General features: G+C 65.3%; 5 protein-coding genes across 5 annotated transcripts; 3 read left to right on the top strand and 2 right to left on the bottom strand.

The window, feature by feature from the left end:
* The first annotated feature begins 27 nt into the window (after nucleotides 1-27).
* On the top strand, nucleotides 28-3,156 carry AP1M2 (adaptor related protein complex 1 subunit mu 2). The gene is given in 13 exon segments (XM_066340418.1): nucleotides 28-194; nucleotides 511-667; nucleotides 768-835; nucleotides 938-1,068; nucleotides 1,139-1,286; nucleotides 1,432-1,558; nucleotides 1,667-1,761; nucleotides 1,763-1,810; nucleotides 2,002-2,073; nucleotides 2,179-2,337; nucleotides 2,534-2,659; nucleotides 2,880-2,955; nucleotides 3,052-3,156. Coding segments are annotated over 13 exon segments (1,272 nt in total). The 5' UTR covers nucleotides 28-152; the 3' UTR covers nucleotides 3,075-3,156.
* A 257-nt stretch (nucleotides 3,157-3,413) lies between these two features.
* On the top strand, nucleotides 3,414-8,988 carry KRI1 (KRI1 homolog). Its single transcript, XM_066340414.1, has 19 exons — nucleotides 3,414-3,527; nucleotides 3,956-4,035; nucleotides 4,106-4,211; nucleotides 4,315-4,420; nucleotides 4,512-4,569; nucleotides 4,664-4,713; nucleotides 4,846-4,936; nucleotides 5,237-5,311; nucleotides 5,396-5,511; nucleotides 5,694-5,808; nucleotides 6,092-6,187; nucleotides 6,269-6,439; nucleotides 6,516-6,591; nucleotides 6,668-6,750; nucleotides 6,937-7,081; nucleotides 7,337-7,467; nucleotides 7,550-7,614; nucleotides 8,139-8,234; nucleotides 8,466-8,988. Exons 1-19 carry the CDS (start codon nucleotides 3,446-3,448, stop codon nucleotides 8,977-8,979), a joined length of 2,256 nt encoding a protein of 751 aa, XP_066196511.1. The 5' UTR covers nucleotides 3,414-3,445; the 3' UTR covers nucleotides 8,980-8,988.
* Nucleotides 8,989-9,105: 117 nt separating this feature from the next.
* ATG4D (autophagy related 4D cysteine peptidase) lies at nucleotides 9,106-12,775 on the bottom strand. Its single transcript, XM_066340419.1, has 11 exons — nucleotides 12,591-12,775; nucleotides 12,010-12,093; nucleotides 11,599-11,772; nucleotides 10,720-11,269; nucleotides 10,545-10,609; nucleotides 10,427-10,459; nucleotides 10,164-10,258; nucleotides 10,005-10,083; nucleotides 9,828-9,904; nucleotides 9,620-9,736; nucleotides 9,106-9,491 (listed from the first exon to the last, which is right to left on the bottom strand). Exons 1-11 carry the CDS (start codon nucleotides 12,727-12,729, stop codon nucleotides 9,333-9,335), a joined length of 1,572 nt encoding a protein of 523 aa, XP_066196516.1. The 5' UTR covers nucleotides 12,730-12,775; the 3' UTR covers nucleotides 9,106-9,332.
* Nucleotides 12,776-13,114: 339 nt separating this feature from the next.
* Nucleotides 13,115-22,264, top strand: KEAP1 (kelch like ECH associated protein 1). Its single transcript, XM_066340427.1, has 8 exons — nucleotides 13,115-13,199; nucleotides 14,526-14,979; nucleotides 15,990-16,139; nucleotides 17,019-17,426; nucleotides 18,043-18,311; nucleotides 18,853-19,058; nucleotides 20,664-20,840; nucleotides 21,907-22,264. Exons 2-8 carry the CDS (start codon nucleotides 14,581-14,583, stop codon nucleotides 22,122-22,124), a joined length of 1,827 nt encoding a protein of 608 aa, XP_066196524.1. The 5' UTR covers nucleotides 13,115-13,199; nucleotides 14,526-14,580; the 3' UTR covers nucleotides 22,125-22,264.
* A 151-nt stretch (nucleotides 22,265-22,415) lies between these two features.
* On the bottom strand, nucleotides 22,416-23,544 carry SPC24 (SPC24 component of NDC80 kinetochore complex; the record flags this gene model as incomplete). Its single annotated transcript, XM_066340420.1, has 3 exons — nucleotides 22,416-22,666; nucleotides 23,158-23,234; nucleotides 23,313-23,544. Coding segments are annotated over 3 exons (560 nt in total), but the record flags the coding sequence as incomplete, so codon positions are not given.
* Nucleotides 23,545-24,792: the final 1,248 nt, after the last annotated feature.

The raw sequence follows: 24,792 nt of genomic DNA, 5'->3' as shown, positions 1-24,792 counted from the left end.
GAGCCCAGGGGTCCCCCCGAGGCCCGGGCTGGGACCCCCGCGGGCGGGCCGTGGGGCCGGGCCGTCCCCTTTAAGGCCCCACACGCGCCGTGGGCGCAGCCGCTCACCTGGGCAGGTGACGGTGCCGGAGGTGACGGTGCCGCGCGGGCGCCATGGCCGCCTCCGCCCTCTTCATCCTGGACCTCAAGGGGAAGGTGAGACCCCCGCGACCACCTCAAACCCCCCCGGGGGACACCTGCTTGTCCCCCCGTCCCTGAAGGTCAGCCAAGGTCAGTGCGGTGACCCCGTGACCCCGAGGATTTGGGGGGGGGGGGGCCCCAGGTGTGACACCCCTTCCCCAAACCCTGCCGGGGGTCATCCTGGTGTCCGGCCGGGGGGACACATCCGCCTGTCCCCTCTGTCCCTGAAGGTCAGCCAAGGTCAGTGGCAGTGACCCCGTGACCCCGAGGATTTGGGGTGAGCGATTTGGGGGGGATGACCCCATTTCTGACCCCCCCCGTCACCCCACAGCCGCTGATCAGCCGCAGCTACAAGGGAGATGTGGGTCTGGGGGAGATCGAGCACTTCATGGGGGTCCTGCTGCAGCGGGAGGAGGAGGGGACCCTCACGCCCGTCCTCACCTACGGCCACGTCCACTTCCTGTGGATCAAACACGCCAACCTGTACTGTATCCTTCTGGGACCCTCCAGGGACCCCCCTGGGACCCCCCCGGACCCCCAGCCTCGGGGAAACCCCTGGTGGCCCCCTTTTCCTTAACCCCCCCACAGTGGTGGCCACCACCAAGAAGAATGGGAACGCGTCCTTGGTCTTCTCCTTCCTCTACAAGGTGGTGGAGGTGAGCTGGGGGGTCCCAGCGGGGTCTGGGGGGGTGAGGCCACCCTAAATCAGGGTGCCCCCTCCTGGGGGGGGTGACAGAGGTGTCCCCACCCCTCCCCAGGTGTTCTGTGAGTACTTCAAGGAGCTGGAGGAGGAAAGCATCCGCGACAACTTCGTCATCGTCTACGAGCTGCTGGACGAGCTGATGGACTTCGGCTTCCCCCAGACCACGGACAGCAAGATCCTGCAGGAGTGAGTGTGGGGAGGGGTCTGAGGGGCTGCGGGACCCCCCCAGAGCCCCCTGACCCCCCCAGCCCCTCAGGTACATCACCCAGGAGGGGAACAAGCTGGACACGGGGAAGTCACGGGTGCCCACCACGGTGACCAACGCCGTGTCCTGGCGCTCCGAGGGGATCCGGTACAAGAAGAACGAGGTGTTCATCGACGTCATCGAGTCTGTCAACTTGCTGGTGAGGGGCTGCCTGGGGACAGGGATGAGGATGGTGACGGTGACAGGGATCTCCTAGCAATGAGGGCAGGGATGAGCTGGGGCTGAGGATGAAGATGAGGATGAGGACGGAGCCGGTGGCAGCTCCTGGCCGGGCTGTGCCGCAGGTGAGCGCCAACGGCAGCGTGGTGCTGAGCGAGGTGGTGGGCACCATCAAGCTGAAGGTTTTCCTCTCGGGGATGCCCGAGCTGCGCCTGGGCCTCAACGACCGTGTCCTCTTCGAGCTGACAGGCCGTGAGTGCCGGGGCGGGGGGCTTGGCCCTGTCCCCCCGACCCCTGTGTCCTCCCTGAGCCCCCCGACCCGTGTCCCCTGTCCCCCCTGAGCCCCTCACTCCCTCCCAGGGGGGAAGAACAAGTCTGTGGAGCTGGAGGACGTCAAGTTCCACCAGTGTGTCCGTCTGTCCCGCTTCGACAACGACAGAACCATCTCCTTCATCCCCCCCCGACGGCGACTTCGAGCTCATGTCCTACCGCCTGCACACCCAGGTGGGGACACGGGGCTCCCGAGGGGCTGGGCCCCCTCTCTGTGGGGCTGGGACCCCTCCCCACGTGTCGAGCCCCTCTGTCCATGAGCCCAGGACCCTCCTGGGGCTGTGAGGACACCTGAGGGACCCCCAGGGTCCAGGTGACCCCAGGTGACCCCAGGTGACCCCAGGGGTGACCCCGTGCCCCTGCAGGTGAAGCCACTCATCTGGATCGAGTCCATCATCGAGAAGTTCTCCCACAGCCGGGTGGAGATCATGGTCAAGGTGAGCCCGGGGGTCTCCCTGCCCCTCGGGGACCCCCAGAGGACCCCCCTGCCCCTCGGGGACCCCCGGCCGGCCCCTGACGCCCCCCGTGGCCGCCCCCTGCAGGCCAAGGGCCAGTTCAAGAAGCAGTCGGTGGCCAACGGGGTGGAGATCGCGGTGCCGGTGCCCAGCGACGCTGATTCCCCCAAATTCAAGACCACGGTGGGCTCGGCTCGGTACCTGCCAGAGCGTAACGTGGTCATCTGGAGCATCAAATCCTTCCCCGTGAGCAGCCCGGCCTGCCTGGGGCCGCCCCTGTGTCCCCAAACCCTGTCCCGGGATGTCCCCCGTGTCCCCTGCCCCCTATCCCGGGATCTCCCCAGCCCCTTGTCCCCTGTCCCCGCGTCCTGGGCTGTCCCTCCGTGTCCCCCCGGTCCGGCGGTGACATCGGGGGTCCTCAAGTGCCGCTGCGGGGTCGCAGGGGGGGAAGGAGCACCTGATGCGCGCTCACTTCGGGCTGCCCAGCGTGGAGAAGGAGGAAGAGGAGGGGCGGCCGCCCATCGCCGTCCGCTTCGAGATCCCCTATTTCACCGTCTCGGGCATCCAGGTGCCCCGCGGGGCTGGGGAGGGGTCCCGGGAGGGGCTGGGGACAGGAGAAGGGCGGGAAGAGTGGTCTCCGGGGGACAGGATGGGGATGGGACAGGCAGTCTGCGGGGGTCTGGGGTCTCCAGGAGGGGATCCTGAGGGTTTGGGGGAGAAGATGAGGGGGGCTCTGAGGGCCTCGGGGTGGGTTTTTTTCGGGGGGTAACTCCCCACGTGCCCCCCAGGTGAGGTACATGAAGATCATCGAGAAAAGCGGGTACCAGGCGCTGCCCTGGGTACGCTACATCACCCAGAGCGGCGGTGAGTCGGGACCCCCAAATCCCCCCGGGACCCCCAAATCCCCCCGGGACCCCCAGCCAGGGCCCCCACCTCACCTCCTGTCTCTCTCTCTTGCAGATTACCAGATCCGCACCAGCTGAGGGGTTCCCCCATGGACCCCCCGACCCCCATGGACCCCCCATGCCCGCCCCCCTCCTGTGCCCTAATAAAGATGGAGCTGAGACCGCCTGTGCTGCCGGCCTGGGGGGGCTCAGAGGGCCTGGGGAGGAGTGGAAACAGAGTGGGGGGGTCCTGGTTCCAGTTTGGGGGTCCTGGGTGAGGGGGACGGTGTGGGGCGGGGGGAATGGCGGGGTTTGGGGGTTCAGGGGGGTTGGGGGACCCACCCTCGCCTCCGGGCGCCGTTGCCCTTTAAAGACAGAGAAGGGGCGGGGCCGACGGGCAGGGGAGGGGCGGGGCGTCCTGGTCACGTGACAGCGGGTCCGGAAGTGGCGGGGCGGTCACGTGGGCGGCCATGGCGGAGCCCAAGCTCCGCGTGAACGCGGCGTTCGCCGAGCGCTACGGGCGGTACCGGCAGCGGGAGGAGCTGCAGCGCCGTGAGACACCGGGAACGGGGGGGATCGGGATCGGGACCGGGAACCGGAGGGGAACGGGGGGGAACGGGCGGTACCGGCAGCGGGAGGAGCTGCAGCGCCGTGAGACACCGGGAACGGGGGGGATCGGGACCGGGAACCGGGGGGGAACGGGGGGGAACGGGCGATACCGGCAGCGGGAGGAGCTGCAGCGCCGTGAGACAGCGGGAACGGGGGGGATCGGGACCGGGAACCGGAGGGGAACGGGGGGGAACGGGCGATACCGGCAGCGGGAGGAGCTGCAGCGCCGTGAGACAGCGGGAACGGGGGGGATCGGGACCGGGGTTGGGGTTATGGGCGGGAGGCACCGGGAACGAGACCCGCGATCGGGGGGAACCGGCTCCGGGCCGGACCCGTCCCCGGTGCTGAGCGGTGCCGGTTCCCCCCGGCAGTGCGGGACCGCTATGGAGACACCCGGGACAGCGGCGACAGCAGCGACAGCGACAGCTCCGAGTCTAGCGGGGACGACGTGGTGAGTTAAGGGGGGTCAGGGCGGTGCCGGGTTTTCCGAGAACCCCCCCTGACCCCCCCGGCCCCGCCAGACCCTGGATCCCCGGGAGGAGCGGGAGTTCTACCGGACCCTGGCGCTGCTCAAGACCCGGGACCCGCGGATTTACCGGGAGGACACCACGTTCTACACCCGGGAAGGTACCGGGACGGAGGGGGGCCCCAAAACCCGGGGGGATCCCCAAAAACCCGGGAGGGGCTCTAAAAACCCGGGAGCCCCAAAACTCCTCCTATCCGTTCCCAGAATCCGGGGAGGAAGATGAGGAGGATGAGGGAGAGGAGGAAGAGCGGCCGGCTAAGCCGATGTTCCTGAAGGATTACGAGAGGAAGGTGGTGCTGGAGAAGGAAGGGTGAGCAGGGGGCGTCTGGGGAGGGGATTTGGGGGGGATTTGGGGGGTTCTGAGCCCCCTCCGGGCTGCCCTGACCTCCCTCTCCCCACAGCAAATATGTGGACGAGGAGGATGAGGAGGATGAAGAGGCGGCAGCCAAGAGGAGGAAGGTGAGGGTGGGAGCAGAACTGACCCCGCTGGCCTCTCTGATCCCCCAAATCCCTGTGACCCCCCCAAAAAAATTCCTGGTTTTGTCACCCCCAGGCTGAATCGTCCCAGAGCTACATGGAGGAGCAGCGGGCACTGAAGGAGAGGTGTGGGGGCCTTGGGCTTTGGGGGCTCCAGGAGGGGATTTGGGGGGCTCTTGGGGGGTCCTGGAGGGGCTCCAGGATTTTGGGGGGGGAGTTCCTCAGCATGGGGGGGTGACCCCAAATCTCCCCCCACAGCTTCCGAGCCTTCGTGGCCGACAGTGAGGAGGAGGAGGATGAGGAGGGTGGGGCTCTGCTCCGGCCCAGGGTCCAGTCCCGGGAGGAGAAGGTGAGGGGAGTTTGGGGGGTCCTGGAGAGATTTGGGGGGTCCTGAGGACATTTGGGGGGCTACCAGGAAGTGGTGGGGGCCATGAGAAGGTTTGGGGGGTCTCAAGGAGCTTTGGGGGTCCCAGGGAAGGTTTGATGGTCCTGGGGAGGTTTGGAGGGTCCTGGGGAGGTTTGGGGCTCCCAGGGAGGTTTTGGGGTCCCAGGGGGTGCTGGGGGGGTCCCGGGGAGGTTTGGGGGTCCCAGGGGGTTTGGGGGTCCCGGGGAGGTTTGGGGGTCCCTCACTTACCCCGTGTCCCCCCAGGAGCAGGAGGAGGAGCAGTACCTGCGCTGGCTGCGGGGCCAGGCCGAGCCCCCCCCAGAACCTCTGCAGGACCTGGTGAGGGGCTGGGGGCTCTGGGGGGGTCCAGGGGGGGTCCCAGGGGGTGACCCCCGGCCCTGAGGCCCCCCCGTGTCCCCCCAGGAGCCGCTGCAGAAGTTCTGGTCAGACCCGGGGCTGGAGCCGGGCGAGCGATTCCTGCGGGATTATCTGCTGGGGAACGGATTCCGGGAGGAGGAGGAGGAGGAGGAGGAGGAAGGGTGAGCGGACCCCCTGGAGCGCCCCCAGACCCCCTGGAGCGCCCCCAGACCCCCTGGAGCCCCCCCAGACTGTCCCCACTCCTCCCTGGACACCCCCTGGGACTGGGGGAGCAGCTCCAGGACCAGCCACAGGACTTGGGGTGGGGGTCCCCTGACCCCGCTCTGACTCCCTGACCCCCCAGAGCCGCCCCGGGCCCCCTGGAGGACTCCTCGGACGAGGGGGAGCAGTTCCTGCAGCGGCAGCAGGAGTTCGAGCGCCGGCACAATTTCCGCTTCGAGGAGCCGGGGGCGGCTCAGGTGGGGGACAGAGGGGGACCTGGGGGTGAGAATTGGGGGTCGGGGGGTCAGACCTGGGGGTCAGGTGCAAGAATTTGGGGTGGGAGACAAAAATTAGAAGGTTTAGGGGGTGGGGAGGGGGTTCCTGGGGCAGAATTTGGGGTGAAGTTTGGGAGCCCCGGTTCCTTTTTCCCCCGGATCCGGATGTTCCCGCACTGCACTCCCAGTCTGGGGGGGGCCGATTTTGGGGGCAGCTCTGGGTGTCCCGATTTTGGGGGTCCCTGACCCCTTTCCCCCCGCCCAGGTCCAGACCTTCCCCCGGCACATCCCCAGCTCGGTGCGGCGCCGGGACGAGCGGCGCAAGGAGAAGCGGGAGCAGATCCGGGAGAGGAAGAAGAAGGTGAGGAAGATCCCAGGGGCTTTGGGGGGCAGGTTTTGGGGGTCCTCCAGACCCTCCCTCACCCCTTTTTTGCCTCCTCAGGACCGTGAGAGGCGCCGGGAGGAGCTGAAGCAGCTCAAGAACCTCAAGAGGCAGGAGCTGGCCGCTCGCCTGGCCCGGATCCGCGACGCCTCGGGCTGCGAAGCCTTCGGCCTCACGGGCTCCCTGCTGCAGGAGGATTTCGACCCCGCCCGCCACGACCGGCTGATGGCCGTGGGTGTCCCGTTCCCGGTGTCCCCTGGTCCCCTCCGGGACCCCCGGCCCTGCTGACCCCCCGGTTCTCCCCCAGGAATGGTTCGGGGACGAGTTCTACGGCCAGGCCGAGGAGGAGAAGCCGCAGTTCGAGGAGGAGGAGGGGCTGGATGGTGAGGGGGGGTCTCGGGGGGGTCACCAGGGTGTCACCATCCGTGATGTCACCGTGTCACCTCCCTGTCCCCACAGACGACTGGAACTGGGTCTCCTGGACGGGGCGGGAAGAGGGGGACCCCCAGAGGGAGCCCCACTGCGAGGACCCCGACTTCGTGGTGAGGAGGAGGAGGAGGAGACCCCTCCCCTTGGAATGAGCCCCCCAACACTGTGACCCTCACCCTGGAATGAGCCCCCCCGAGCTGCGGCCGGGCAGAGCTCAGCACAGGGAGGGGGGGTCCCAGATCTGGGGGGTCCGGGATTTGGGGGTGCAGCCCCCTCCCCGCTGACCCCTCCCCCCACAGATGGATGCAGATTTTGTCCCCGAGCCCCCCTCTGACCCTGCGGCCCCCCCGGGCCGGGCCCCTCCTGAAGTCACTTTTGGGAAGCGGCGCCGGAAATCGCGGTTCCGGGAGGCCCTGGAGAGGGAGAAGCCCCCGTTCGACCCCGGTGAGCCCCCAGACCCCAAACCCCTGAGAGCCCCCCGGGATCCTGATCCCCCCCATGTCCTTGGGACAACACCCTCAGAGCACTGATACCCCCAAAATCCTGATCTCCTCCCAATCCCCATCACCCCCAAACGGCTCCTGGGATCCCCAGACCCAACTCAGGACCCCCCAGACCCCTCCTGGGATCCCAAACCCCTTCTGGGACCCCAAGCCCCTCCTGGGACCCCTCAGGACCCCCCAAACCCCTGCCCCGCAGCCTCGGGCCCCTTTGAGCAGTACCTGGACGAGTTTTACTCGCTGGACTTTGAGGACGTGGTCGGGGACCTCCCGTGTCGCTTCAAGTACCGCCGGGTCCTGCCCTGCGACTTCGGCCTCACCACGGACGAGGTAGAGCCCCCCCGGACCCTCCCCAGGCCCTGCTGGGGGCGCCAGGACCCCCCAAAACCCCTCCTTGCCCCCCTTTCCCCAGATCCTGGCGGCCGACGACAAAGAGCTGAACCGCTGGTGCTCCCTGCGCAAGACCTGCATGTACCGGTGAGGGGCTGTGCTGGGCCCCAAACCTGCCCCAAAACCACCCCAAAACTGCCCCATAACCACAGCAAAAACAACCCCAAAACTGCTCCAAAACCACACCAAAAACAACCCCAAAACAACCCCAAAACCACCCCAAAACTGCCCCATAACCACAGCAAAAACAACCCCAAAACAACCCCAAAACCACCCCAAAACTGCCCCATAACCACAGCAAAAACAACCCCAAAACAACCCCAAAACCACCCCAAAACTGCCCCATAACCACAGCAAAAACAACCCCAAAACTGCTCCAAAACCACACCAAAAACAACCCCAAAACTGCCCCAAAAACAACCCCAAAACTGCCCCAAAACCACCCCAAAACTGCCTCAGAACCACCCCAAAAACACATCAAAACCCCAAAACTGCCCCGAAAACCACCCTAAAAACACCCCAAAAACACTCCAAAACCACCCCCAAACCCTCCTCGGGGGGTCCCGGGGTGTCCCGGGATTTTGGGGTCTCACAGACCCCCCAACCCGCAGCTCGGAGCAGGAGGAGCGGCAGGACCAGGCCAACTTCAGCCGGCGGGCGCAGAACCTCCGCAGGAAACACCAGATCCTGAGATCCCTCCGGGCTGAGTACGGGATCGGGGGGCCGGGGAGGGTTTGGGGTGTTCTTGGGGTGGTTTTGGGGCAGTTTTGGGGGTGTTTTTGAGGTGGTTTTTGGGGTTTTCTTGAGGGTGGTTTTGGGTTGTTTTTTTGGGCAGTTTTGGGGTGTTTTTCGGGTGATTTGGGGCTGGTTTTGGGAGTGCTTTTGAGGTGTTTTTTGGGGTGGTTTTTTCCCCCTCTCACCATCACATCCCCCCACAGCCCTGAGGAGGAGGAGGAGGAGGCGGCGCCGGCCAAGCCGAAATTCGGGAAGAAGCGTCGGGAGAAGAGGAAACGTCTGGAGCAGGCGGAAAAAGGGGAACCCCCCGCAGCCCCCCAAAACCCCGGGGGTCCCCGGCGCCGGGGGGGGACCCCCCTGGGCCCGGCCGTGCGTTTGGGGGGCCGGGAGTTCAGCGGGAAGAGGTTGGAAGCCTTCGGCCTCAACCCCCGACGGATCCGGTTCCGGCAGCTCCGGCGGCAGGAAAAGAAGGGAGGGGGAAACCCGGGAGAGACCCCGGAGAAACCCGGGCAAAAACCGGGGAAAAACTCCAAGAAAAACCCCGAGAAAAACCCCGAGAACACCCAGAAAAATGTCGGGATAAACCCCGGGAAAACCCAGAAAAATGTCGGGATAGACCCCGGGAAAAGCCCCGGGGGCACCGGGACAACGGCAGCCGTCAACGGGAAAAAACAGAAACGGAGGAAAAACGCCCCAAACCCCCCCAAAAAGACCTGAAAGCCCCGGGGGAACACCCGAACCCCTGGGAAAAACGCCCAAACCGGCTGGGAAAACTCCAGAATTCCTGGAAAAGCAGCGGATCCCCCGGGAAATCAAAGGGAGGCCGAGCACGATTCAAGTTCTCTTTATTTGGGGGGGGAGTGGCCGGGGGGGTCCTGAGTGGAGCAATAAATAACCCCCGCACCCTGAGCAGCCTCTGACAGTGGAAATTCGGGGCTCGGGAATTCGGGGGGGCAGTAGTGACCCAAAACAGCCCCAAATTTGAGGGGGGGGAGGTGCCCGCGGCCCCCCCGAGCCGCGGCGGCGCCTCCCGGGGCCGGTCCAGTGTTTTATTTTTGGGGGAGGGGGGCTCACAGGAAAACGAACTCATCCGAGGTGGGTTTTTTGGGGCGTTTCCCGCGGCGGGGGAGGGGAGGGGGCGGCCCCAGGGGGGCGTCCAGAGCCTGAGCGCGACCCTCGGCCAGGGTGAAGATGGGATAACGCTCCGGAGCCCGGGGGGCGGCCAGCACCTGGAAATGGGGGGCAGCACCGGGAAATGGGGGGCAGCACCGGGAAATGGGGGGTCAGGACCGGGAAATGGGGGGCCCAGGACTGGGAAAAGGGGTTCAGGACACCCCAAACCCCCCGGGGGACTCACCCAGGCCAGATCCCCCCAGAGCTGCTCCAGCTCCGTCCCGCGGGCGTAGAAGCCGAAGGTGCAGCTGGGATCCATCTTCCCGAAGGACATTTTCCGCGGGAAGCAGCAGTGGAACGACTTGGGGGGCAGGAAAAGGTTATGGGGGGGTCATAACCCACCGATCACCCTCCCCCGGAGCCCCCAGACCCCGTTTTTGGGGTGCCCCCACCTGCAGCGGGAAGTTCTCCCGGGCCGTGTCCACGCAGGGCTGGCAGAGGTGCGGGTCCAGATAGAGCAGGGAATCCCCTGGGGGGGGCACGGAGGGGTTGGGGACCCCCGGAACCGCCCCGAGACCCCCTCGGGACCCTCCGGGGACCCCCGGGACCCCCTCCCGCGGGATCGGTACCTTGGAAGCCCAGGAAGTAAAGCGAGTGCCGCGGCTTCCCCCCGATGATGCCGAGGCAGGAGCGGAGCTGCAGCAGCTCCTGGGGAGGGGACGCGCGGTGACACCGGGACCGGCACCTGGACCGGCCCCGGGATCGCCCCCGGCCGCCCCCAGACCCACCTTGACACACTCCACGTACACGGGGTTCAGGCTCTCGCCCCCCAAACGCGCCGGCACCAGCAGGACGAGCCCGCGGCGCTGCCTTGGCTCCGGTGCTCCCGGTGTCCCGTGTCCCGGTGCTCCCGGTCCCGGTGTTCCCGGTGTCCCGTGTCCCGGTGTCGCTTGTCCCAGTGTCCCGTGTCCCAGTGCCCCTGGTCCCGGTGTTCCCGGTGTTCCCGGTGTCTCTTGTCCCGGTGTTCCCGGTCCCGCTGTTCCCCCGTCGCCCTGCACCAACCTGGCCACGTCCCCTTTGTAAACTGCAGATAAAGGGGAGGGGGCTGCTCATTCCCGACCCCCCCTCAGCCCCCTCCGAGCCCCCCAAAACCGGGACCCTCCCCGTACCGGTGCAATCCTGGGCCACGTAGACGGCGAGCCCGGGGGTCTCCGTGCAGGACTCCACGGCCGCCCTGAGCGGGACGGGAACGGGAGCGGTGGGTCCGGGGGGGTCCCGGTGTGTCCCCCCCAAACCCGCGCAAACCCGCGGGGGTCCCCCCGAGCCCCCCCCGGCCCCGCTCACCGCAGGAGGTGGGCGGCGATGGCGGGACCGAACCAGTCCCCGGCGCCTTTGCCGAACTCCCGGCCCAGCTCCACCAGCCGGTGGATCCCGAACGGGGCGCGGGGGTGGTCGGAGAACCAGGACACGATGGCGCGGTGCCGCTGCTCCGCCTCCCGGGGGGCGCGGGGGGCGCCCGGGGGGTCCCGGAGCTGTCCCGGGGGGTCCCGGAGCTGTCCTGGGGGGTCCCGGAGCTGTCCCGGGGGGTCCCGGAGCTGTCCCGGGGGGTCCCGTGTCCCCCCGGAGGATTCCGTGTCCATCCTGGGGGGTCCCGTGTCCATCCTGGGGGGTCCGCGTCCATTCTGGGAGGGTCGCGTCCGTCCCGAGGGGTCCTGGGTCCGTCCCGAGGGGTCCCGCGTCCGCCCGGAGGGTCCCATGTCCGTCCTGGGGGTGCCGTGTCCATCCCCGGGGACCCTCGGCCCATCCCGGGGGTCCCGTGCCCGTCCCGAGGGGTCGCGGCTCCTGCGGGGTCCCCCCGGCTCCAGCTCCCGCAGCGCCTCCGGCCACACCCAGTCTGGAAATGAGGCGGGGGGAGCTGCAGGGGCCGCCCCGGGGTTCGGGGGTCTCTCCCCTGTTTGGGGGTCTCTCCCCGCTTTGGGGGTCTCTCCCAGCCCCAGGGGTCTCCCCCCGGGTTTGGGGACCTCTCCCCTGTTTGGGGGTCTCTCCCCGGGTTCGGGGGTCTCTCCCCTGTTTGGGGGTCTCTCCCCGGGTTTGGGGGTCTCTCCCCGCTTTGGGGGTCTCCCCACGGGTTCGGGGGTCTCTCCCCGCTTTGGGGGCCTCTCCCCCGCTTTGGGGGTCTCTCCCCGGGTTTGGGGGTCTCTCCCACGCCCGGGGGTCCCTCACCTCGGCCCAGCAGGTGCAGCAGCAGCCCCTGGCCCAGCAGCATCTGCGCGCTCCTCAAGGTGCAGCCCCAGCCGCAGTCGGTGGTCCGGAGGGTCCCGGGCAGCGCCGGGAACCCGCTCCGGTACGTGAGCCACAACCGGGAGCAGAAATCCCGCCGGAACCGCGCCAGCTCCTCTGGGGAGGGGGAAATGGGTGTGGGAGATCCCCGAGACCACCCTCAGACCCCAGAAATCCCCCCCAAATCCCCTCTGGGGAGCCGCGGATCCCGGTGTCCCGGTGTCCCGCTGTTCCCGTGCCCCGTTCCCGGAGCAGAAATCCCGCTGGGAACGAGCCTGACCCTCGGTGGGGGATAAAAACCGGGAGATCCCCGAGCCCCCCCGAGCCCCCCCAGCCCCCGGGGGTCCCGCTCACCGCCGTTCCCCGGTCTGTAGACCCTCCCCAGCAGGTACAGCGGGTCCCGCGGGCTGAAGTGGGGCCGCGGCCGCAGCGTCCAGCCTGGGGGACAAACGGGGGTCAGAGGGGACCCCCGGGACCCCCAAATCCCCAAATCCCGGCACCCCCAAACCCGGCACCCCCGGGACCCCCAAATCCCGGCACCCCCAAACCCGGCACCCCCGGGACCCCCAAATCCCGGCACCCCCAAATCCCGGGACCCCTTTTCCTGGTGCCCCGGTGCTCCTGTCCCGGCGTCCCCGTTTCCCGTGTCCCGGTATCCCCGTGTCCCGGTATCCCCGTGTCCCGGTATCCCCGTGTCCCGGTGTCCCGGTATCCCCGTGTCCCGGTGTCCCGGTATCCCTTTCCCCGTGTCCCAGTGTCCCGGTATTCCCGGTATCCCAGTGTCCCGGTGTCCCGTTCCCGGTATCCCCGTGTCCCGTTCCCGGTATCCCGGTGTCCCGGTATCCCGGTGTCCCGTTCCCGGTATCCCGGTGTCCCGGTATCCCCGTGTCCCGTTCCCGGTATCCCGTTCCCGGTATCCCGGTGTCCGTCCCCACCGTATTTGACGCTGTTCCAGGCCGCCAGGACTCGGCCCCGCACGCGCTGCCCGCCCCGCTCGGCCCCGGGGGGGGGTCCCGGTGCCGGTGCCGGTTCCGGTGCCGGGGGGGGCCCCGGTCCCTCCCCCCCCCCGCTCATGGCGGCGGCGGCGGCGCGCGGGGGGCGGGGCCCCGGAGGGGGCGGGGCCAGAGCGGGCGGGATCGTCACTGAGGGGGCGGAGCCAGCGAGGGGGCGTGGTCACAGGGGAACGGGCGGGATTATGCAAATCCCCCTTTGTGGGCGGGGTCATGGCGAGTGGGCGGGGCCGGGGCTCGGGGGGCACGGGGACGTTTCGGGGCGGCACCGGGGGGTCCCGGGGACATTTCGGGGTCCCTTTGGGGGTCCCGCGGTGACACCGGGAGGTCTCAGGGACCCCGTGAGGCCACAGGGACCCCCCAGGTCCCCCCGCTGCCACGCCCGGCCCCGGGGAACTCTTATTTTGGCGAGGGGTGTGTCCGTGACGTCACCAGGGCGTGTCCCGGGCTCTTATCGCGGCGGGGGCTCCGCGCGCTGCTTAGTCACGGCCCCCCCCCGCTCCCCCCCCGGCCCCGGGGCCGCGGCGTGAACCGGTGAGACCCCCAAAATACCCCCACGGCCCCCCCGGGACCCTCCCCCGGGACCGGCCCCGAACTGCCCCGAGACAACCCCAAAATCCGCCCCCGGGACCCCCAGAACAACGCGCCGGGGCCCCCGAAATACCCGCGGGGATACCCCGGGATCGGTGAGACCCCCAGAACAGCCCCGAAACACACCCCGGGACCCCCGAAATACCCGCGGGGACAGCTCCTGCAGCGGGGCCGCTGCGTGGGCCGTGAGAGCGCCCAAAACAGCTCCAAAGCAGCCCCTAAACAGCCCCAAAATAACCCAAAAACAGCCCCCATAATGTCCCCAAAACAGCCCCAAAGCGGCCCCAAAACATCACCCAAAACAGCCCCTAAATCGCCCCAAAATAACCCCAAAACAGCCCCTAAATAGCCCCAAACCAGCCCCGAAAAGCCGCTGGGGATCCCCAAAAGTGGCCCCGGACACCCCGATACCGGCACAGACTATGAGACCCCCAAAACACCCCAAAATAAACCCTCGACCCCCTGGACCCCGGCCGGGCCCGATGAGATCTCGGGACTCCCCGGGACCCCCACGAGGGTCCGTGTCCCTGTCCCCACCCCCGTGCCTCAGTTTCCCCCATTGTAACCCTTTGTTTTCACCCCATAACGCCCCCAAATCCCATCGCAGGGAGCCCCTGACCCCCTCCCCACCTTTGTGAGTTGGTTTGAAGGAAGTTTCTCCCGTTCTAACCCTATTATTTTCCCCCGCAGCCTCTCCCATCACCCCGTTACTCCCCCAAATCCCATTCCAGGGACATCCTGTCTCCCTCCCTGCCTCAGTTTCCCCAGTTCTAACCCTATTGTCTCCCCTGCCGCCTCTCCATCACCCCAAATCCCATTCCAGGGAGCCTCTGACCCCCTCCCCACCCTTCCTGCCTCAGTTTCCCCCGTCCTGACCCTGTTTTTCTCTCTCCACAGCCCCTGCAGGACCCCAAATCCCATTCCGGGAAGATCCTATCTCTCTCCCTGCCTCAGTTTCCCCCGTCCTGACCCTGTTTTCTCTCTCCACAGCCCCTCCATCACCCCAAATCCCATTCCGGGAAGATCCTATCTCTCTCCCTGCCTCATTTTCCCCAGTCCTGACCCTGTTTTCTCTCTCCACAGCCCCTCCAGGACCCCAAATCCCATTCCGGGAAGATCCTATCTCTCTCCCTGCCTCAGTTTCCCCCGTCCTGACCCTGTTTTCTCTCTCCACAGCCCCTCCATCACCCCAAATCCCATTCCAGGAAGATCCTGTCTCCCTCCCTGCCTCAGTTTCCCCCGTCCTGACCCTGTTTTCTCTCTCCACAGCCCCTGCAGGACCCCGCAGCCCCCGAACCGAGGAGGTCCCCGCTGCTCTCCCGCCATGTCCTGCCCATCCCTGCCTCCCCTGGAGGTCACTCCATCCTCCTCCTCCTCCTCCCCGTGCCGCTACAACCTCCCCGAGCACCCTGGGGCGGCGCTGGCGGCCATGAACGAGCTGCGGCTGCAGGGTCACCTGTGCGATGTCACCTTGCGGGTGCGGCACGGGCGGGACGCGGCGCCCACCGAGCTGCGGGCGCACCGGGTGGTGCTGGCGGCCGCCAGCCCCGTGTTCCGGGCCATGTTCACGGCGGGGCTGCGGGAGCGGGGCCTGGCCGAGGTGCCCATCGAGGGAGTGCAGCCGCGGGCCATGGAGCGCCTGGTGGAGTTCGCCTACACGGCGGCGGTGGCCGTGGGCGAGCGCTGCGTGCTGCCGCTGCTGCACGGCGCCCTCATGTACCAGGTGAGGGCCGGGGGGCACAGACCCGGCTGGCTGACGGGTCTGCCTAAAGGTGACTGTATTACCTGCCTTTTCCCTGGTAGGGTCACACCAGGTACAGAGCCGGCTGGGTGACGGGTCTGCCTGTGTTATACACCCTAAAGGTGACTGTATTACCTGCCTTTTCCCTGATAAAGTCACACCAGGTACAGACCTGGCAGGGCTGATGGGTCAGACTGTGTTATAAACCCTAAAGGTGACTGTATTACCTGCCTTTTCCCTGGTAGGGTCACACCAGGTACAGACTCGGCTGGGTGACAGGTCTGCCTGTGTTATACACCCTAAAGGTGACTGTATTACCTGCCTTTTCCCTGCTAAAGTCACAGGAGACACAAACCCGGCTGGGCTGACAGGTCTATCTGTGTTTTACACCCTAAAGGTGACTGTCTTACCGACATTTTCCCTGGTAGGGTCACAGGAGACACAGACCCGGCAGAATTTACATATCAACCTGTATTATAAACCCTAAAGGTGACTGTCTTACCGACATTTTCCCTGCTAAAGTCACAGGAGACACAAACCCGGCTGGGCTGACAGGTCTATCTGTGTTATAAACCCTAAAGGTGACTGTCTTATCGACATTTTCCCTGATAAGGTCACGGGAGGTACAAATCCTGCAGGGTTTACACTCACTTACAGTGAGAACTCCTGTGTTATTGTATCACTGTATTCTGAACCCTAAAGGTGACTGTCTTATCTGCCTTTTCCCTGATAAGGTCACGGGAGACACAAATCCTACAAAATCTATGTATCGCCTATGTATATTATATAATGTATAAATATAGTATGTATATAATATATATATATTATAATACAGCCTATGAGAGCTGCTGTATTACCGTATCACTCTCTATTCTAACCCCTAAAGGCGACTTTACCTTTCCCAGGCTTATCTGCCTTTCTCTCCCCGCCCCGGGCGTGTTTTACACAATTCCCGTGGTTTTTAGGAGCGTTTTCACCCCTTTTGCTGCCAGGTGGACGCCGTGGTCAGGGCGTGCTGCTCCTTCCTGGGCGGGCAGCTGCACCCCAGCAACGCCATCGGCATCGCGGCGCTGGCCGAGCGCCTGGGCTGCCCCGAGCTGCAGCAGAGGGCCCGGGAGTACATCTACATGAACTTCGCCGAGGTCAGGAGCGGTTTGGGGGGGGGTACAGGGGGTTTGGGGGGCTAATCAGGAATGGGGGACACCGCGGAGGGACCCTGAGCTGCGAGAAGGAGGAGTTCCTGTCGCTGTCCCACTGCCGGGATGTCATTTTGGGACTCTTAATTGAGCCAATTCTCAGCAGTTTGGAACCAATTCTCAGCAGTTTTGAACTGATTTTCAGCAGTTTTGAGCTGATTTTCCCCTTTTCCCTCCCAGGTCTCCAAGCAGGAGGAATTCCTGTCCCTGTCCCACTGCCGGGATGTCATTTTGGGACTCTTACTGAGCCAATTTTCAGCAGTTTTGAGCTGATCTTTGGCAGTTTTGAGCTGATTTTCCCCTTTTCCCCCAGGTCTCCAAGCAGGAGGAGTTCCTGTCCCTGTCCCACTGCTCGGATGTCATTTTGGGACTCTTACTGAGCCAATTCTCAGCAATTTTGAACCGATTTTCAGCAGTTTTGAGCTGATTTCCCCTTTTCCCGCAGGTCTCCAAGCAGGAGGAGTTCCTGTCCCTGTCCCACTGCCGGGATGTCATTTTGGGACTGTTACTGAGCCAATTTTCAGCAGTTTTGAGCTGATCTTTGGCAGTTTTGAGCTGATTTTCCCCTTTTCCCCCAGGTCTCCAAGCAGGAGGAGTTCCTGTCCCTGTCCCACTGCCGGGATGTCATTTTGGGGCTGTTACTGAGCCAATTTTTAGCAGTTTCGAGCTGATTTTCCCCTGTTCTCCCCCAGGTCTCCAAGCATGAAGAATTCCTGTCCCTGTCCCACTGCCGGGATGTGGTTTTGGGGCTGTTACTGAGCCAATTCTCAGCAATTTTGAACCGATTCTCAGCAGTTTCAGGCTGATTTCCCCTTTTCCCCCCAGGTCTCCAAGCAGGAGGAGTTCCTGTCCCTGTCCCACTGCCAGCTGGCCACTCTGCTGAGCCGGGACGAGCTGAACGTGCGCTGCGAGTCCGAGGTGTTCCAGGCGTGCCTGGCCTGGGTGCAGCAGGAGCGGGAGGCGCGGGCGCCGTTCCTGCCGGCGCTGCTCCGCGCCGTGCGCTGCCATGCGCTCACCCCGCGCTTCCTGCGGGCTCAGCTCCGCCGGGACCTGGGCACCGACGCCCTCCGCTACCTGGCCGGGGTCTTCCGAGACCTGGCCCTGCACAGGCCCCCGCAGAGGGACCCCCCCGGCAGGACCCCCAAGGTGCGGCAGCTGATTTACGCCGCCGGGGGTTACCTGAGGCGCTCGCTGAGCACCTTGGAGGCGTTTGACCCGCTGGAAGGGTCGTGGGTGAGTGCGGGAGTGGTGTCTGGGCAGGGGGAATCTGCAGGGCTGGGATGCTCCGGGAACGCGGGGGTTTAGCGCAGAGGGCAGGGAAAAAGGGGTTTGGGGTGCCCCAAAAAGGGGGAGAGGTCAGAGAGGTGGCAGGGGTGAGGGAGGTGAGTGAGGTAAGAGTCAGGTAAGGGGTTAGAGGTGGCTAAGACCCTGTTACAACACGTTACATCTCCTTTTTGTGTCAAATATCCTGATTTACAGAGACCAACCCGCGCCGGATACAAACCCTACAGACTTTGCACACGGCCTGTGACAGCTGCTGCATTACCCTATCATTTTATATTGCAAACTCTAAATCTAAACTCTCTTACCTGCCTTTTCCCGGATCTTATCTGCCTTTTCCCGGATCTTACCTGCCTTTTCCCAGACACCTTGGTGGGGGTTACACCTTTGGCGTCCCTCTGTTTGCTGTGCCCCAAAACCCATCACCAGTTAACCGCTTTTTCCCTGCCTGCCATCCCTACCTCTCAAAACTCGCTTTCATTTCGATTCCACTCTCAGGTTTTACATTTTCAGTGTCTCCCGCCGGGCAATCACATCTGTAAATGCCTTTTTTTGTCTCCCGCGGCAGGTGAGGCTGGCGGAGCTGGAGACGCCGCGCTCGGGGCTGGGGGGCTGTGCCGTGGGGGGGCTGTTCTACGCCGTGGGGGGCAGGAACAACTCCCCCGAGGGGAACACGGACTCGGCGGCCGTGGACTGTTACAACCCCGTCAGCGGGCGGTGGTCCCCCTGCGCCCCCATGAGCGTCCCCCGCAACCGCATCGGGGTGGGCGTCATCGACGGGCTCATCTACGCCGTGGGGGGGTCCCACGGCTGCACCCACCACTGCTCCGTGGAGAGGTGGGGGCCGGGGAATGGGGAGGGGGTGAAATGGGGCTGGGGGAGTGAAATGGGGTTGAGAGGATAAAAAAGGAGTTGGGGGGATAAAAAAGGGGCTGGGGGTAAATAGGGTTGGGGAGATGGAATGTGGGGCTGGGGGGTAAATGGGGCGGGGGGGTAAAAAGGGGTTGGGGGTGTCAATGGGTCTTGGAGAGGAACCACATGAGGGACCCAATGAGGGGAGGTTTGTACCCCCTCTGGGGGGGTCCCTGTGGGTTTGTGTCCCTTTGGGGGTCCCGGGGGTCCACACCCCTTTGGGGCTCCCCGGGGGTCCATACTCCTTTGGGGGTTCCCCGGGGGTCCATACTCCTTTGGGGAGGTCCCCGGGGGTCCACACCCTTTTGGGGGTTCCCCGGGGCGTCCGTACCCCTTTGGGGGGTTCCCCGGGGGTCCACACCCCTTTGGGGGGTTCCCCTTGGGTCCATACTCCTTTTGGGGCTCCCCGGGGGTCCGCACCCCCTCCGGGCCCCCCGGCTCTGACCCCGCCGCCCCCCGGTGTCAGGTACGAGCCCGAGCGGGACGAGTGGGCGCAGGTGGCGCCGATGGGGACGCGGCGGATCGGGGTCGGGGTGGCGGTGCTCAACCGGCTGCTCTACGCCGTGGGCGGCTTCGACGGCAGCGCCCGCCTCCGCTCGGCCGAGCGCTACCACCCCGAGCGGGACCGCTGGCAGCCCATCCCGCCCATGGCCACCGTCCGCAGCGGGGCAGGTGGGCCCGGGGCTCGGGGGGGCCGGGGGGATCCTGGGGGGGGGGCTCAGAGGGATTTGGGGGGTCGTGGAGGGGTCCCAGTGGTGTTTTGGGGGGTCTCAGAGGAGTTTGGGGGGTCCTGGGACATGCTCAGAGGGGTTTCGGGGGAGTTTAGGGGGATTTGGGGAGTCGTGGAGGGGTCCCAGTGGGGTTTTGGAGGGTCTCAGAGGGGTTTGGGGGGTCATGGGGGATGCTCAGAGGGATTTGGGGGGTCCTGGGGGATGCTCGGAGGGGTTGGGGGGATTTGGGGGGTCGTGGAGGGGTCCCAGTGGGGTTTTGGGGGGTCTCAGAGGGGTTTGGGGAGTCCTGGGGGGGGCTCAGAGGGGTTTGGGGGGGTCCTGGAGGGGTCCCAGTGGGGTTTGGGGTGGGTCTCAGAGGAGTTTGGGGGATCCTGGGGGGGCTCAGAGGGGTTTGGGGGGTCGTGGAGGGGTCCCAGTGGGGTTTGGAGGGAGTTTGGGGGGTCCTGGGGGGAGTCTGGAAGGATTTGCGGGGTCCTGGGGGAGGCTCAGAGGGGTTTCGGGGGGTTTCAGAGGGGTTTGGGGGATCCTGGGGGAGGTTCAGAGGGGTTTGGGGGGTCCTGGAGGGGTCCCAGTGGGGTTTTGGGGGGTCCCAGTGGGGTTTTGGGGGGTCTCAGAGGGGTTTGGGGGGTCCTGGGGCATGCTCAGAGGGGTTTGGGGGGAGTTTAGGGGATCCTGGGGGAGGCTCAGAGGGATTTGGGGGGTCCTGGAGGGGTCCCAGTGGGATTTCGGGGGGTCTCAGAGGGGTTCGGGGAGGACTTGGGGGGTCCTGGGGAGGGTCTCAGAGTGGTTTGGGGGGCTCGGTCAGTTTTTGGAGGGGTCCCTCAGGGCTCTGTGCCCTCGGGATGGGTTTTTCCTGGGAGGGACCACTGAGGGTTTTTGGGGTGCTCAGTCCGTTTTAGGGGTTATCCCCGGGGTTTCTGGGGTCACTCAGTGGGTTTTGGGGTCACTCAGTGGGTTTTTGGGGTCACTCGGGGTTTGGGGGTTTCTGGGGTCACTCAGTGGGTTTTTGGGGTCACTCAGTGGGGTTTGGAGTTTTTGGGGTGGCTCAGTCCGTTTTAGGGGTTATCCCTGGGGTTTTTGGGGTCACTCGGGGTTTGGGGGTTTTTGGGGTGGCTCAGTGGGTTTTTGGGGTCTCTCAGTGGGTTTTTGGGGTCACTCAGTGGGTTTTTGGGGTCACTCGGGGTTTGGGGATTTTTGGGGTCACTCAGTGGGTTTTTGGGGTCACTCAGTGGGTTTTTGGGGTCACTCGGGGTTTGGGGATTTTTGGGGTCACTCAGTGGGTTTTTGGGGTCACTCAGTGGGTTTTTGGGGTCTCTCAGTCGGTTTTGGGGGTCTCTCAGTGGGTTTTTGGGGTCACTCAGTGGGTTCTGGGGGTTTTCGGGGTGGCTCAGTCCGTTTTTGGGGTCACTCAGTGGGTTTTTGGGGTCACTCAGTGGGTTTTTGGGGTCTCTCAGTCGGTTTTGGGGGTCTCTCAGTGGGTTTTTGGGGTCACTCAGTGGGTTCTGGGGGTTTTCGGGGTGGCTCAGTCCGTCTCTGGGGTCCCCAGGGGTCTGCGCCCTCGGGAACTGCCTGTACGCCCTGGGGGGCTACGACGGCTCGCAGCAGCTCAGCAGCGCCGAGCGCTTCCAGGCCGACACCGAGACCTGGAGCTTCGTGGCCCCGATGGGACACCGGCGCAGCGCCCTGGGGGTGACAGCCTTCAGGGGCCGCATCTACGTGCTGGGTGCGGGCCGGGGGCACTGGGGGTCACTGAGGGGTCTGGGGGGCACTGAGGGGTCTGGGGGTGTCACTGAGGGGTCTGGGAGGTCATTAAGGGGTCTGGGGTGTCACTGAGGGGTCACTGAAGGGTCCCCGGGGTCACTGAGGGGTCTGGGGGTGTCATTGAGGGGTCTGGGGAGGTCATTGAGGGGTCCCCGGGGTCACTGAGGGGTCTGGGGGTGTCATTGAGGGGTCTGGGGAGGTCATTGAGGGGTCCCCAGGGTCACTGAGGGGTCTGGAGGGTCACTGAGGGGTCTGGGGGGGTCACTGAGGGGTCAGGGAGGTCACTGAGAGGTCTGGGGGGGCACTGAGGGGTCTGGGGGGGTCATTGAGGGGTCCACAGGGTCACTGAGAGGTCTGGGGGGGTCACTGAGGGGTCTGGCAGGGGGGCACTTGGGGGTCCCCAGGGGTCATTGAGAGGTCTGGGGGGGTCACTGAGGGGTCTGGGGGGCACTGAGGGGTCTGGGGGGGGCACTGAGAGGTCTGGGGGTGTCACTGAGGGGTCTGGGGGTCACTGGGGGGTCTGTGGGGTCACTGAGGGGTCTGGGGGGCACTGGGGGGTCTGGGGGAGTCACTGAGGGGTCTGGGGGTGTCATGAGGGGTCTGGGGGGGCACTGAGGGGTCCCCGGGGTCTCTGAGGGGTCCCCAGGGTGTTTTGGGAGGTTCCTGGGGTGTGTTTGGGGCTCCATGGAGGGTTCTGGGGTCTGTCTGGAGCCCTGGGGGTTTTGGCTGTTTTGGGGGAAGTTTTGGGGTGTCTTTGGGATGCTTTTTGGGATTTTGGGGGTGTTTCCGGGGTGGTTTAGGGGCTGTTTGGGTTCTGGGCATGGTCCTGGGGTCTGTCTGGGGCTCTGGGAAGGGTTTTGGGGCTCCGGGAGGGGTTTTGGGGCTCCAGGAAAGGTTTTGGGGCTCCGGGAGGGGTTCTGGGGTCTCTCTCTGGCTCTGGGGTCTCTCTGGTGCTCCCGCCCTCCCCGGGGGGGTTTTGGGGGTCCTGGGGGGCTCCGGGCTGACCCCAGACCCCCGTCCCCGGGCAGGGGGCTACGATGGGCACTCGTTCCTGGACTCGGTGGAGTGCTACGACCCCGCGGGGGACACCTGGACCGAGGTGACCCCGATGCCATCGGGGCGCAGCGGGCTGGGGGTGGCCGTCACCATGGAGCCCTGTCACCCCCAGCCCCACCCCGGGGAGCCCCCCGACCCCCAGGAGACCCCCCCGGAGTCCCGGGAGCCCCCCCCGGGCCGACCCTGCTGACCCCGGTGCCGCCGGCGGGGGGGGGACAGGGGAGGGGGCTCAGGGTGCGACCCCCCAAATTCCCAAATCTGTCCCCAAAATTCCCCCCAAAATCCATCCCCTGCTGGCGGCCATCGAGGGGGGCGTGGGGGGGGCTGACATCATTGAGCCCCCCTCCCCAAAAATGTCACAGGACTTTTGTTTTTTCCCCCAGGTTTTTGGGGGCTTCGGGGTGGGGGGTTTGAGGGTCCTCAGACGCTGTTGGTGCGAGAATAAATTGATTTATTGTTTAATGAGGAGGGGGCTCAGGAGTCAGGACTCTTGGGGGGTGCTCAGGACATTTCTGGGGGTCTCAGTGCTCCTGGGGGGGCTCAGGAGGTTTTTGGGGGGCTCAGTGCTCCTGGGGGGGCTCAGGGCACTCGGGGGGTCCAGGGCCAGCCCATGGGCTCTCCGGGGGCCCCACTGGGTGGGCACCATCCCCCAGAGGAGGTCGCTGATGAAGGTCCTGGAGTGTGCCCCCGTGTCCACGTCCAGGGGCACGGCGATGTCGGGGCCGTAGTGAACTGGGGGGGCAGAAACACGGGGGTCACGGCCCGAGGGGCCACACGGGGGGTTCTGGGGAGGCTTTGGGGAGGTTTTGAGAATTTTGGGGTGGTTTGGGGTATTTTGGGGTTGGTCCTGGATGTTTTGGGGGAGTTTCAGGGTGTTTTCAGGGAGTTTTGGGGTGTTTTCAGGGTGTTTCATGGTGGTTTTGGGGTGTTTTGGGGTGATTTGTGTTTTTGAGGAATTTGGGGTGTGTTCTTGGGGTGGTTTTGAGAGTATTAGGGCAGTTTTGGGGCAGTTTTGGGGTGATTTTTGGGGTGTTTTGGGGCATTTCAGGGTGTTTTTGGGGTGTTTTAGGGTGTTTTGTGGGAGTTTTTAGGTATTTTCAGGGTGGTTTTGGGTGTTTTTGGGGCATGTCAGGGTGTTTTGGGACATTTCAGGGTGGTTTTGGGGTGTTTTTGGGTGATTTTGGGGTGTTTTGGGGTGATTTTGGGAGCTCTGGGGCACTCACTGCCGCGGATCCGCCCCGGCTCGGCGCTGTAGTCCAGGTCGATCCTGCTGATCTCGTAGTAGAGCTGGGCCACGTACCTGGGGTGGGGGGCAGCGGTTTGGGGGGGGCTCAGGGGGTCCCGGGGGGCGGGTCTGAGGGTCCCCGTGCCCACTCACACATCGGGATGAAGGTCCTGCTTCTCCTCTTCCTCCTCCTCCTCCTCGAGCTGCTTCAGCTGCTGCTGCAGCTCCTCCTTAGCCCGGCGCAGCTCCGTGGGGGGGTCAAGGCAAATAGGACCCCAAATCCTGCCCCAGACCCTAAATCCTGCCCCTGAGCCCCCAAATCCTGCCCCTGAGCCCCCCAAATCCTGCCTCTGAGCCCAAATCCTGCCCCAGAGTCCCCCAAATCCTGCCCCAGACCCCCCAAATCCTGCCCCAGACCCTAAATCCTGCCCCTGAGCCCTCAAATCCTGCCTCTGAGCCCCCAAATCCTGCCCCTGAGCCCCCAAATCCTGCCCCTGAGCCCAAATCCTGCCCCTGAGCCCAAATCCTGCCCCAGACCCCCCAAAACCTGCCCCAGAGCCCCCCAAATCCTGCCCCAGACCCTAAATCCTGCCCCTGAGCCCAAATCCTGCCCCTGAGCCCCCCAAATCCTGCCCCTGAGCCCAAATCCTGCCCCAGAGTCCCCCAAATCCTGCCCCAGACCCTAAATCCTGCCCCTGAGCCCAAATCCTGCCCCAGAGCCCCCAAATCCTGCCCCTGAGCCCAAATCCTGCCTCTGAGCCCCCCAAATCCTGCCCCAGAGCCCCCCAAATGCTGCCCCAGACCCTAAATCCTGCCCCTGAGTCCCCAAATCCTGCCCCAGAGTCCCCCAAATCCTGCCCCAGAGTCCCCCAAATCCTGCCCCAGAGCCCCCCAAATGCTGCCCCAGAGCCCCTAAAACCTGCCCCAGAGCCCCCAAAACCTGTCCCAGAGACCCCAAAACCTGCCCCAGACCCTAAATCCTGCCCCTGAGCCCCCCAAATCCTGCCCCTGAGCCCCCCAAATCCTGCCCCGGACCCTAAATCCTGCCCCTGAGCCCAAATCCTGCCCCAGAGTCCCCCAAATCCTGCCCCAGACCCCCCAAATCCTGCCCCTGAGCCCCCCAAATCCTGCCTGAGCCCCCCAAATCCTGCCCCTGAGCCCCCAAATCCTGCCCCTGAGCCCAAATCCTGCCCCAGACCCCCCAAATCCTGCCCCTGAGCCCAAATCCTGCCCCAGAGCCCCCCAAATCCTGCCTCTGAGCCCAAATCCTGCCCCAGAGCCCTCAAATCCTGCCCCTGAGCCCCCAAATCCTGCCCCTGAGCCCAAATCCTGCCCCAGACCCTAAATCCTGCCCCTGAGCCCCCCAAATCCTGCCCCTGAGCCCCCCAAATCCTGCCTCTGAGCCCAAATCCTGCCCCTGAGGCCCCCAAATCCTGCCCCAGAGTCCCCCAAATCCTGCCCCAGACCCCCCAAATCCTGCCCCTGAGCCCCCAAATCCTGCCTGAGCCCCCCAAATCCTGCCCCTGAGCCCCCAAATCCTGCCCCTGAGCCCAAATCCTGCCCCAGACCCCAAATCCTGCCCTCCAGACCCCCAAATCCTGCCCCAGAGCCCCCAAATCCTGCCCCAGAGCCC

The sequence above is a fragment of the Sylvia atricapilla genome, unplaced genomic scaffold (assembly GCF_009819655.1).
Source record: "Sylvia atricapilla isolate bSylAtr1 unplaced genomic scaffold, bSylAtr1.pri scaffold_81_arrow_ctg1, whole genome shotgun sequence".
Classification (NCBI taxonomy): domain Eukaryota; kingdom Metazoa; phylum Chordata; class Aves; order Passeriformes; family Sylviidae; genus Sylvia; species Sylvia atricapilla.
Note: the sequence above shows the minus strand (reverse complement) of the source record. Positions and strands in the feature narration are given on the sequence as shown.